This window comes from Schistocerca cancellata, chromosome 1 (genome assembly GCF_023864275.1).
Source record: "Schistocerca cancellata isolate TAMUIC-IGC-003103 chromosome 1, iqSchCanc2.1, whole genome shotgun sequence".
NCBI classification, from domain to species: Eukaryota; Metazoa; Arthropoda; class Insecta; order Orthoptera; family Acrididae; genus Schistocerca; species Schistocerca cancellata.
Window position 1 is genome coordinate 873,595,992 of NC_064626.1, and position 14,161 is coordinate 873,610,152.

Genomic DNA, 14,161 nt, shown 5'->3' on the forward strand with positions numbered 1-14,161 from the left:
GCAATCAAAATCTCCTGTACCAAAAGGAAAAACTAAGAAATTCATTTTGCGATACCAAAGATGAGATAATATCTCCAGTTAAAGTCAAGCTGCAACTTCTGAACCCAAGCACAGCTGTCTATGTAGGAAGAATTCGTACATTTCAGATTGAACCAGAAGCACTGCCTCAATTATCAGCATTCCTTCTGAAGATTGATTCTGAGATTGGGTGGAGAAAATAAGAGAAAGGAAGGTAAAACCAAGAAAGTGAAGCAGGGTGTATCTACAATTGTGCCGACACATCCATGCAGTATTTTACAGACTGTAAGGCGCCCCTTACTTTTTACGCAATTTTTTTAAAAAAATAACATTTTTACAATTTTTATTATTAGACTGCTAAGTCACATGAAAAAAAGTTCTTATTCATAAACCAAACTGATCTTCAAAATCCCTGAAATCAGTCAGCTGAACTTTCTTCTTATTATTCTTCTTCCTCTTCATCATCATCATCATCATCATCATTATCATCATCATCTTCATTGTCCTCTTCATATATTATGTTCTTCACTGCCATCGAGAGCCTTACTTATGCCACAATTCTTCAAAGATTTAACAATAATATCTTCTCTCACTCTAGGCCATGACTGTTTCGTCCACTAACACACTTGTTTGATAGTAGGTCATTTTAAAACTCTCTCTGGCATGAATTCACGTTGTATTTCATCCCCAACCATTCGTCCCATTGCTCTCTCATATTTTATTTATAAAGAGGTTGCAATTGTGAAGTAAGTCCTCCTGAAACAACAGCAAGCTTTGTGTTTCCCTGTCTTAAGTTCTCCTCCACAGAATTTTTCAAATGACTACTAAACTGATCTAGGAGAAGAAGAGAACTCTTCTTCAATACAGCATCTTTCCTTTTATCCCACACTCTGTTAATCCACTATTTCACACCTGTCTTGTCCATCCAACTCTTGTCATGTACATGAAGAATAACACCTAGCGATATTTCAGGTCTTGGCATTGTTTTTCACTTGAAAATGATCATCGGATTAAGTTTAGTACCAACAGCACGACATGAAAGGACAACACTATAGTGCATTTTTTCATGTCTTCTTGTTTTTACAGTAACAGTTTCACCACATTCCATGGCAACAGTTCTATTACTCAGCACATCAAATGTCAGAGGAGCTCTGTCCACTTTGGTTTTCTTTCGAGTTGAATAATGACACAATGGAAAGATAATATTGTCTCTTCATACTCTTATTGACATTTTATGAGATATTTTAGTTCTGGGTTGCATGATAAGTCCTTGATGCTTCAGAAACCTATAGCATCAACCAACTCCACCCTTAAAGACCGTTAAGTTCCACTGGAACGCCATCTTATGACTGTGTATTTCCATCATTTTTGTATTAACTCCAATGGCATTTTGACAGTATCCTTGACTTCATTTCAATACATACTCTTCTATTTTGGCCATTTCCATTCAGTCCTCTACTTGCACATTTAGTCTTCCTCATTTTTTTCAGTAGTTCTTTCCTAGCTCGCCAATCATGAACGGTTTTTCTGTTGGTGAAGGGCTGAAATGTTGCTCAGCTGCACTGTTTCCATGTTCTTCTGCATATGCTAATAACGAAACTAGCTACTGACAAAGCTATTGTTCTGTTACCAATAACAACACAACTCACTTTTCAGTTCAAGTTCACTGGCCTTAGAGTGCACCATAATCTAGACAGTGTTCTGAGTTTTGGATGGTAGGATGGGAGGGAGACAGTGGTAGCAAGCTTGTGAATCCCAGGAACTCATATTCGCCACATTGGTGAACTGCTGCTGACAGTTGAATCCGATGTTGCCAGATAGAGATAGGTTTCCCTTGGCATTTAATATATGGCCATTTTGTGACTGGCAGGAATTTTAAATTGAACACTGGACATTTTTATATTAATTCCAAGTATAAGATGCACCTGAATTTTTGAGGCAATGTTTCGAAGAAAAAAGTGAGTCTTATAGTCCTTATAATATTTTATGCCTTGAGATCGTGAGGTGGCCTTTCAAACTAATTTTTTATGTTTTCTAATTAATTATTAGTGACATTTTTTAGTATATATTAAGGTTATATCCATGTTTGTGTTGCTTTTCTAGGAGAGCCTCACAGGAACCTTTTAGTACATGTAATAGGCTAAGAGGATTTTCAAGAAATTTTATTGGCAATATTTCACTTTAGCATGTGGAATTCAGTTTAGAAGGATAGCATCAGTGTCACCTGGTGCCACACATTTACTGTTTCGCGATGTGTGTGGCTTGTGTAGAAGTAGTTGTGCTGATTGCAACAGGATGTAGGTTGGCAGTTGGCAGTAAATGATACTGACTGTGTGTACATGTGATGCATGTAAGGTTACCAATTCTGTACAGTGTATGTTTGCTAGGTCAGTTTATACTCATTTAAGATGATGGGGGTTTGACTAAGTACTACTCTCCACTGTTACTGAAGTGCCAGAAGTGGCAAGTCACTGGCCACCCCACAAAATGGATACACAAAGTCCTAGAGTCATGCGAGTAAACCCTGTTTGATTCTCAAGTAGCCTGCAACCGACTGCCCTGGGGAACCAACACAAGTGAAACTGAATTCTTTCAAAAGATAAGGTCACACTGGGTAACCTCAGTACCAAAATCGCTAGTTGTCATTTATGCCTGCTGTGAACAGGAATACAACTGGAGGGACAGGGATTGCTGATAAGTGCTACACAATGGGGCATCTGAGAACCTATTTTTCAGTTACCTACCATCAATGGAACCATCATCCGTGAGCTACTGGCCGAATCTGGGACAATGACCAACTGCTGAGTGACAACAGCCAGATCCCAACCTTTGACCTTTGCTATAGACATTTACAAATGACACAAAAACACAGTCTCTTCCACAAAGTCAGCCCGAGGCGGCGGTATTCAAAACCCCAGGTCCAGTCCGTCTATCGTTGGTACAGTTGGGTCATACTATGACGGACAGCCCATGCCAGTCATCACCATATGACATAGCCATGACTGCCATCTAGGCTATGAACCAATGACTGCTATCTTACTGTCTGAGCCCAGGCAGCCAACACTCTGCTACCACCTCACGGTCTGGGTCAGGCAATGAGTTCCAGCGGATTGCTGTTGCTGATCACTGCTCTCCAGTCTGCAGTTCCGTGCTCATCACTTGGATAGTTCTGCTGGGCATGCCTGCCTAGTCCTGGCTACCTGCTGTGTCACTGCTGCCCCTCTGTCTGGTCTCACCCAGCAGACATGTTCACATCTGAAGGACATTGTTTACTGCACACTGCAGGTATACTGATCTATGTTGGTTAAGTGTTTTGGCAACAGATTGGATGCCTACATTGTCTGCATCTCCAAAACTACCTCCAGCACAGAGCCACTTGCCCATACCTTCCCGTCTTACCCTGTTACATTGTAATGGAAATTCTGTCATGTGCGTTTTAAAGTTGAAGTATCTTGAATTTGTTTGGAGTCCCCATGCTACATAACCTATAGCTATACAGACACTACAACAATACTCTAGGTGTACTAAAATTTTAACAGTCATTCTTGTGCACAGCCATGGATTTCTGCATCAAGACACACTGCCTTGCGTAGCAGATAAATTTCACTAAACGTGAAAGGTTATTTAAAAGGCAATTTGGTCAAAAAGTGCCAGATAATATTTTCAAATGGAATTATACAAGCAAAAAATCAAGTAAATTAATGTGGAGGACCATGTATCAAGAGAGGGGCACCTACAGAGACAATATACCACAGAACTGATCTGGTTTCAATGCATTAAGTTTCAGATAAATTTCTCAAGTAATATATAAGACCTTCTGCAGTAAGCCATCAGTTGGTACTCATATGGAAGAAGTTAGAATACTGAGCTAAATCCAACTGTATTTACAGATACTCAATTACTGAGAGAACAACAGAGATCCCTGCAATGTTATATGGTACAACACAAGCACTAACATACACGCCAGTAGATCATTACAATAAACAGTAAAACCTGTAGTTGGATGTGCCAATAGGTAGCCACATGGTCACAATAGACCAGTGCAAAATGACTGCCAGAAAAAGAAGGTGCTTCTTCCAGTCCATGAATATGATAGCTCCTACACAAATGCAACTCATTTGTACTACAGAAAGATAATGCCTGGAACACTGATACCTTCAAGTAGACTTACAGAGAAATACGGAGTATCTGTGGAGAAACAGCCATACATGCTGCAAATCACAGATACTTATTTGAGTTTCTGGGGCTATTCTACTCAAAAATACAATGTGAGGCATATTGTCGATACTATATTGGCACAGACCTCAGCACCTTATTAATGTTTTATTGCACTAATAGTGCTCATAATGCACTCCTAGCAGAGATAAGTGCTGCACAAAGCACTACTCCATACCGATGGACAGTGTAGCTCCCCAAAATGGACAGGAATGTGTCTGATGGCGTGTCACACACGCTCACATGAAACTCACCATCAGTGAACACAAAATCAGAATATTCACAAAATAGCTGCATTTACAAATTTAATTCACAGTACCTATGGTTTGCTGGCTGATAAAGAATAGTCTTTGCAATGCACAGCTGCCTTCATACACATCAAAAATTTGATGCAGCTTCAGCTTGAATTCTCTTTTTATGCTGAAGAATTTTCTGTTGTGCATTAAAATTAAATATTACTTGAGACTATTCTCTTTACACTAAATAATAGTGACTGGGTAAAATCTAAATTCACATAACTCTACCTTTCATCATTAGGTGACGTCTGTGGTAGTTGGGTTGCACCACAGCAAGCAGAACCAGCTGCTGCAAGCCTCTTGGTATGTGTAGCACATCTACTTTGCTCACAACAGTTGACAGTGCACAATTCTTGATTTTGCTGTCCACAATTTACATAGCTGGCACCTTTGCCATTCATTGCATGCTGTATTGAGTCTAGTGAAGGTCTTCTTGTGGCACATGACTGAGGGTGGCTGGCTCCCAGCATACGTGGTGATGACTGCGATGGTGTTGATTTGGTAGTACAGTCTACAATGGTAGATGGTGACAAATCCATCGCTGTCACTTGATGGGTGTGCATATTGGATAAAGCACTTGTCTTATTGTCAGGATCTTGACACAACCTTTTTTCTGGAGTACCACACAGACTTTCACTTTTACATTTTTCATCCACAGATTCTGAACGAAGAGCTGTTTTTGTTGCAGAGATGTTGACCTGAAGGTTGTCTGGAATATTATCTTGTATATAGTCTGAAGATTGTGGTACTTCACTAATAGCTTTGGATGAAGAGATGCTGTTTGGCTTCTCCATAACAGGACGATGCAATTCAGTTCCTCTGGGGATTCTGTCACTCCACTTAACCACTTGGCATTTATCATTATCCTCTGGCGTGCTTTTATCCTGTGACAGATCTATAACATTACAATCACAGTTTAAATTTTCAGTGTCTCTCACAGAAGGAAGTGAAGCTTCCTGTGAAATTCGGTTAGAAGATGATGCAGTAAGTTCAGAGCGGAGTTGCACGTTTGTACTGCTAGGTGCTGGTTGCACACTGTTCACTGGTAAATTCACTGGTGAATTATTCACGGAGTCATCGAAAAAACTTGATGGTGGTGGTACAACCATTCGATGGGAGGACTGCCCAACAGTGTGGACTGTTTTGTAGAGCAGTGGTTGTGTTGGTGATGCTGGGATTCTTGTGTGCTCAGGAAACATAATAACTGGCTGACTGTAAGGAAGTTGTTGTACTGTTGTTGTTCCGTGCCTTGCATGCACAGTATCTTGTGGCAATGCAAATCGAGCAGCCCACTCCCTCTCAGGCAGCTTGTACTGGTATCTGTATAAGTCCTGGAAGGTTCAGTCAGTATTAGAGACATTGTGTAGTTAGCACATGTTTCTTGGATCATCATACATAAGAAAAGACAATGTAAAACAGTGAAGCCACAACAAAAAGCTATAAGAGAACTATGAACAAAAACACTGTGCCAAAGCATAAAGCCCACAAACAAAGCAAAATTGCTTTACAGTGAAGAGGTGCAAGTTTCTGGCATTACTTTGTTAGCAAGTCACATTGAAATGAAACTCCTTCTTTACATTTAAGGAAGGTAGTTGGGAATAGTGTTAAAGCAGCAATAAATTCAAAATACATAGAACAGACTAATACACTGAGCACAAAATACTTTCAAAAGCAGTGGCAAAAACATTAATGAGGCCAGAAATCAGGTAAAACCTGTAGAGGACTTCACCTTGAATTTTGACACTTGATATCACAGGTTTTCTGCTTTCCAGAGGACTACATATGCTTGCTCAGTAAAGGCTGTAACTAAGTTCTATGAACTCTTTGCCCCATTCCATCTCCTTCCATTTTTCATAATATGCAGGGAAGTAGTCAGTTATAAGGCAGAAGTGATGAACAAAGGGAGACCACACAAAATGTGCAAGCCCTTATATGCGTAGCAGCAAATAACACAAACATGTAGCACATCAGAAAGAGCACAAGCATACATCAACAACAGTTAACCAAAGATATTTGGCATTCTAACAAGGTTAATGATACAAACTTTTTAGGAGGTGTGAATAATGTAAAACAAAAAATGGTCTACTTATTTTGAAGAAAAGTTTGGTGTCTAGAAGGAATTCATAATGTTTCCTGTGTATTTCTGCATATTCCCAATCCTTCCTACCTTCATCACTGTGATAAATGTTTAATATGCTACACCCTCCCCACCAATATGTGCAATGCCCATATTTTCCCTACTTCTCTATTTTCTTTTCCCCTTTTCTTTTTATTTGATTATTACATTATTATTTCCACTTTTCATTTTTTCTTCCTCTTATAATCTATCTTGCACCTTCTATAGCCTCTGAACTGAAGCTGCCACACTGTTTACTAATGTGTTATCTTTAACCCTTTATGTTATCCAATGCTTTTCCTTCATCTTTACCTCCCTTGCACCACATAAAAAATGGGTCCCTCTGATCTTAAAATATGATGACCCCCTGCCTCCTTCCTCACCTTCCACAATGACAAATGAACCTACTATCTGAAAGTTAGCAGTGCTGCATCCTATTTTAGGTGTTTTTATTGGTAATAACAGAGCTGTGTTTCCTGAAGAGAAGTACTTGCCAGCCATTCTGTCTGTTTGTCAGAATAATACTTTCCTCAGCTGTATTTGACCAACAAGAATGGAGCATTTTTTAAAATTGTATACAAACCAGAAGAGCGAAATACCTAATGATCACACATTGAGAGCATCAGGGCAGTCAGCTAGCCTTCGAAAAAAGAACAGGAAGAGGATGAAAGAAACAAAAATATGTGCATGCAACATTCACTTCAACACGAAAGTAGCTGTTTTTTGAGAGTGGTGCATCACTTGTCTATTATGTAGAATATTATATTTCTCACTGTAAAGCACTGCTAAGAAATTCCATGGTCAATATAACCAACAGTGTTCAAATGTACAATAGGTGCTGGATACGCACCATTACTCTATGGCACATTTTTGGGACAAGTTTTCATCAGTGGGGAAATGAAAGTAGAGCTACATGAAGTAATTCACATCATATATCAAAGGTGCTCAATGAGAATTGTTGTAAAGTGTCATGGAAGCAACAGCTGCAAACTAAATGCAGTCGTTTCCCTTTATTGTCGAATGTGAGAGTACCTTATTTCAGAGTACAGCTACTTGAATTTTCCATTAAAAAAATTGGAAACAGTTTGAATGTGTCATGAATGCAGCCAAAGATGATAAGCAGCTGTTGGTAAAGAAAAACAGCCAGGTTGCAAGTGTAACTGAGTAATTCTTCCTTCTGTCTGTTCTCAGAAACAACAAGGAATTTTGTTTAACATACCTCCAGACCGGAACTAATATTAACTTTAAGTAGTAAAAACCACTACAAAAAGTGGGATGAGTTTTAGTGGGTTCTGGTAAACCATCCAAACCAAACTCCATATAATCCATATTCCAAAGAAATGAAAGAAAAACGTACTGCATTACAATTGTGCAATCAGAAGCTGCAATGAAAAAGACAATTAAAGAACTTTGTCTGTACTAAGTACAACTGATTCCACAGATGAGTCTACTGTAAGAATACAGAACAAGACTGGACTTATATTTCCAAGGCAGAGTTCAGATTACACAAACAGTTATTCATGCAAATAATTTCCCCCTGATATCATTTCAAGCATAAAGACAACTCTACAAGCACTTACCTGGTATCAATATCTGATAGGCTAGGTAAACTGACAATTTATACTGTTCTGTTTTTACAATTAACTTCACAAACTGTTCATCAAACAAATCTCAAACTTGCCTAATCAATCATAAAACCTGAAAGCTTCCCAGAATCCCATTACATAACAAGCCTATAAATTTACTGGCTGACTAAAAAAGTTAAGCACCTGGAATGAATGGTTATAGAAGCAATTTTGTACATGCACAGAACATCAATGGGTATCTAAATGACTATAATTACAATGATCTGTTGTAGGTAAAATGCTCACAAGAGTTAATTAGTGCTGTCACCACAAGGCCATATTATCAGCCCTCACAAAGTACTGCATGGTGGTCCTGGGGGTGGACTGTTTACAATTAGTTACATTACTGCCGGCAGCTGGCTTGTTGGTCTAGAGGCATGATTCCTGCTTTGGGTGCAAGAGGTCCTGGGTTCAAATCCCGGATCGGCCAGTAATTACCCTCAACAGGCAAAATGTGTAGCAGTGCCAGAGAAGTAAATACAACATACTTTCTTGGGATGAAAACAACTATTAGTTCCAACTATTAATTCCAAAGGCTAGGTAGGGGTGTGTCACTTTTATACCACATATTTTGCCTCCTGAAGGGTTGCCAGAAATTTTGTCTCAATGTATATAATGGGTATGTTCAGCATCGGATGGTTAGTGAGCACTTTGAATAGCCATGGGAAATACCATGCACTTGTGTCATTTGGCAAGAGTTTGTAATGGGCATTACTGTGGGTCTACACAGGGCTTTCAAATCAAACTGTGATATCTAGGCATTTGAACAGATCAGTAGTCCAATGTGGATTGAATGGGAACCAGAGGGTAAACTGCACATCACCAACATTTGGATCAACTAAGTCTGATCACACTGAGGGACATCACCATCTGTGAGCCAAGACTACTGTAGCCCTCCTTACATCTGCATCTGCCATCCAAACAGAAGTAATGGACTTGTCATCCAGTGTCACCCTTCATCACTGGTCGGAGATTACAGAAGCTGTCCACTGAATTGCCCTCCCACATGTTGGCCATTAACAGTGTCATACTGATGACTGTTTTCAAAGTGGTGCCAATCATGAGAAACACGAACTGTTGATGACTAGCACTGCATTAGATGACAAATATAGTTTGTGCATTACCTCGGATGACCTCTGTCACTAAGGGAGAGAATAAATGAGAGAAAATACATTCTGACGTTGGTGTTACTGCTACTGTGAATGGTGTGAGGAGCCATTAGAAGTGTCTTCAGGTCATTTCTGGTAGTGATTCAGGGAACTATGATGATACAGTGGTACATCACAGACATATTGCCTCCTCATATGTCAACTCTCATTAGATAGTATCCTGGAACTGTCTAGTGGCAGCACAACACTCATCCAATAAGGTACACGACATATGAACTTCCTACATGATGTTAAGTGACTACTTTGGCCATGTTCCGCAATCTATCCCCAATAGAACATATGTGGGGCCAGTTTCATTGTCAACAGCATCCCAGTACCAAAGTCCATTTTACTGAGGGCCAGTTACAACAGTTGTAAGTCAACTTATCCCTGGAGATGATTCAACAGCCACATGACATCCTTCTCAACCAACTGTAGCCAGACTCGAGATGGAGCAGTGTCTGACTGATATAAAACCCCACAGCCTTTCTATGCACAAAGTTTCATTTTGTTCCTTCTCTCCTTCGATGTGCTCTCTATTTTTCATAAGTGAATGTAAAAATGGTGGGTGACATGACTTTTTTGTTATCATGTTAACATTCAGCACAGAAGCACACGAATAAGCCACAATTTTTTTTCCACCACTGGCTCGTGTCATTAGTAGATACCCATTTCTTCATGTAACAACCAGGCGTATCAAGGCACTCAGCAATAAAAGGAAATAATGGAGCTGACATATCAACCACGGAAGTCTGTAAAGGTGACATATATCACTCCCCTATATGCTGTAACCTTTTCCTTAAGTCAGAATGGAAGGCGAGAGAAGTCTTATTCCATCATCTCTATATAGATTATTGCATTCTGCTCCAGTGGGAGGATCTGCCCATTGTGCTGTCAGCTGTGTCAACAGTTTGTTGCATGACATTTTAAAATTTAATGAATGTCCATACTTCAACCTACACTTTGAGGCTGGAGGTTTTAGTGTCTTGTACAGTGGCTGTCTCATACAGTTTTAGAGCTGATGCCTAAATTGATAGTAGAGAGAGAGAGAGGGAGGGGGGATTCAGAGAGAGGGAGAGATTTAGAGAGAGAGAGACAGTGATCTTCGTTTCAAGGAAGCTGGTATTTTTCATTATGTTGAAACTTTTACAGGTTTCTTTTAAAAAACCTTGTCTCATAAAAAATGTTATATGGGCATTAAAGATCCAAGTGTTGTGCCTTCAAACAAATATATCAGCAGCATCATCACTATACCCTAACAGCAACACTGCAAAATTTGATACCACACAAAACCAAATGGGGGGAGAAATACATAAGATACAGAAACATGCAAGTAAATGCAGCAGGATTAACCCTAACAAGAAGCAACATTAAAGTCATTTCCCAAGGAGCTACTCAAAAATCTTATATGTCTTACTTGAATCCCAAGTTGAAGATAAAGATATTATGTAAATTTTCTATCCTTCCATCTCTGTGGCTGGTAGTCGCAAGCCATTGTTTCTCCTCTGGAGCTGCTTGGTGTGAGTTGCTGTAATATTAAAGGTTAAACTTTTTGCAGTGGTTTGTTTATGTACCCATTTAGTCACTGTCTTAGATGTATCAGGACTTGCAAATATATATATACTTAATTACGACCGTATCATCAGCAAAAATTTTTTTGGGAAATTTTCCTTTGCCTCGGACCAAGTCACTGATGCACCTATACCCATAAGATGCATAAAATACTTTATCCTAACTTGAAAGACAATCTGTTATTCATTAGTTGATTATCTCCACATTCATACACAGGTAGGGTTGTGTAGAAGAGATAACAGGATGTTTCCACTTATATAATTTTATACTGATGATCAAGAAGTGAGAGCTATAACAATATAATGATAGACTAATTTTTGAATAATGGAATTTCGAATCTTTCAGCTACTCTGTATCAAAATAATTTCATATCTCTTTCATAGAAATCTGTATGAACACAATAAGGACCTGTGGTACCACTAATCATTTCTGTAAAGCAAAAGGTAGCCGAAGGAAGAAGAACGGAAGTTCTCTGGGGATAGGGAGAGGCAAGCAGTTATTTTTCTTTTACAAGAAATCACTTTTTAAGACTCATGTCATAAAAAAATGGTGTGTTTAAGTTTTTGCATTGTGTTTCTGGACTGAATCAACAGGCAAGACTAGGCAATGCCAAGAAAGCAACAGAAGTGGAATAATTTAACACACATAGAATATGATGTGCACAATATAAGGCATTCAGTGTGTAGCATGCAGTTCAAGTAAAGTGTGTAAAAAAACAAAAAAGTTTGTAAGTCACTTATTTATGTTGCCACTATTGGTATTATTGGCATGAGCAACTGAAATGCCACACATACAGTGAACTTTAAAACTAAAATTTTAACATTAGTTAGAAGTTTTGTTGAAGCTCTCAAGAGACAGAATTGCTCTCTGTGACAAACGAAAAATTCTGTGGTTCAGTAACTTATAAGGGACACAAAACTAGTGAGTGTGTTCTGCATCTACTTAATACTGTGTGTGTATCACTAAATAATCACTCAGATGTATCTAATATAGTACTGTGTGTTACAATGCACAACAGTTGATCACTATAATAATAAACATCAAGGAACCACAAGAAAACAAGATTAAGTTGTAACAAACATGGGTCAAGCAATAGTAAACATTACGGTACCATATGAAAACACCGAAGTCAATACACAGTCTCATTTATGAATGCAATTTAAATATATATTAAAAGGCAAAAACTAAACTTAGTTTCAAAAATAAATGAATGTAACCAAAATTTGAGAAAGATGCTTTTCTTCAAGAGAGGTAACTATTTCTGTAACTACAGTGGAAACAACAAATTAATGAAACAAGTGACCTGTCAAAATGATAAAAAAAAAATTAAAAAGTAATTCCCCCAAAAAATTAAATTGTCAATAGATGGTGTCATGATAAGACACAGCAGATTCAGAGCCAAAACTGAATGGATTAAGTTTCCATTGCTCCTCTCACAAAGATCAGGCACATATCGTTATCCAGCAGCTCCTAACATTAAACAAAACATTACATGAGCCTTAAAACTTCCATTATTTAATATGTGTAAAATCAATTTCTGACTGCAAATTGCAAAAGGGGTATTCAAATGCACACTGGCCATTAAAAGAGTGACACCATGAAGATGGCATGCAACCATAGCAAACTGGCATGAAGTGTTCTAAATGCTAGGATATGCATACAGTTAGCATTTTGGTGTACCCACACAAAGGAGGAACACCAAATACATTCTGGAAATAGGGGAAGATTACGCAGCATGTTTCTCTCCTTGCTATATGGGATCGAACAGCCATGTTACCACAATCAAATCCATTCCCTGATTCAAGGTACGAGGAATAACCACATGGACAGTGCAGCTATATCTGGAGCACCCTAGATTGTAACCACAGCAAAAATTGTTGCGGCTTTCCTCAAGGTGCCAGCAGAGAGATGCATGCTGACAGTGGTGCACCCACTGGCAAACCTGAGCATAGGGATGGTGCTATGTCTTCTTTTCAGGTGAATCCCAGTTCTGCACAGTCTCACAATGGACATATGCCCATGTGGAGGCTCAAAGAAGACTGAACATTGCAAGGTAGGATTCTGCTGACATATGGGACCAACTAACTGGCCTGACGGAATTAAGTGCCACATAATATAAAACACTATCATCTTTGATTTGCTTAGCTAGTAATTTGGACAGCCATTGTTTACATTTCTCAGTTAAGGGTGATGGCTGTGATAAATCTGGTCTCCAATATCGTCTTTCAAAGAAATAATGCAAGATCACATGTTTCCTGTGCTGTCCTACTATACCACAACACAGAGGGTGCTCAACTGTTGGCCTGGTCAACTTCTTCATCAGCTCTCTCACTAATTGAAAATGTCTGTTCACATGTTGCCAACAAATCTGCATGTCGCCACTTAAAAGGCCACTATGTTACGTGAACTCTGGTAAAGAGTTAAAGTAGCATGGAATGATGTACCAGTGTATGTCTTCAATGCTCATTTCGATTCAATGATCAGCCAGTTAAGAGCCTTTGTTGTTATTCTACATATGCATAGTAAGTAAAATTCCACTCTATATTAGTGTACAGTGACAGGCGAAAAATGATCCGAGATAGTGTAGTACGTGTATCGAAAAGCTTTTAGTCCCTCCTTATAAATTTACAATGGATTCAACTGTAAGCCAATAATTCACCCAGAAAAAGGCTTACATTTCAACAGTCCAGACAACCGAATCAAAGCTAAGAAAAGAGACAGAAAGTTATGAATTTATAAATGAAAGGAGGCTTATGTACAAGCTGCACAAAAGGTTGAATGACTTAATTGGCTCAATACAATGCAGATAAACTAAATCCTGGCACAACGTTGAGTTATGTGGTTAAACATTATTAACTTTTGACTTAGTTCTTCCCATTACTATCTTAAGCAACTAACAGCACCATACAGACAAACTTTCTTAAGTTGCTGAACATGATGACAAATAGTGGCCTACTTTTCAAGTTATTTGCCATTTCTCTGAATGAATTTATGCATGCTCAATTTCACTTTAAAAACTGCTGAGCAGCATTGTATTTCCCAGCTGCAGCAATTTTGTGAATGGATGAAAGTGAAGACACTATATAAATCAGGAGAGTTGTTCACAGGAGGAGGAGTTGCATGACTTACATACAGTATTATGAGTATGTCGAACTGGGTAGGACATGCACT

At 38.7% G+C, this 14,161-nt stretch overlaps 1 protein-coding gene across 1 annotated transcript in view; it reads right to left on the bottom strand.

Annotated features, from left to right (window-relative positions):
* Positions 1–14,161, bottom strand: part of LOC126110224 (uncharacterized) — a 97,650-nt gene that overhangs the window by 14,880 nt on the left and 68,609 nt on the right. Inside the window, exon 8 of the mRNA XM_049914997.1 lies at positions 4,758–5,860. Within this exon, the coding sequence (XP_049770954.1) occupies positions 4,758–5,860 (1,103 nt within the window). The remainder of the gene's footprint in view (positions 1–4,757; positions 5,861–14,161) is intronic.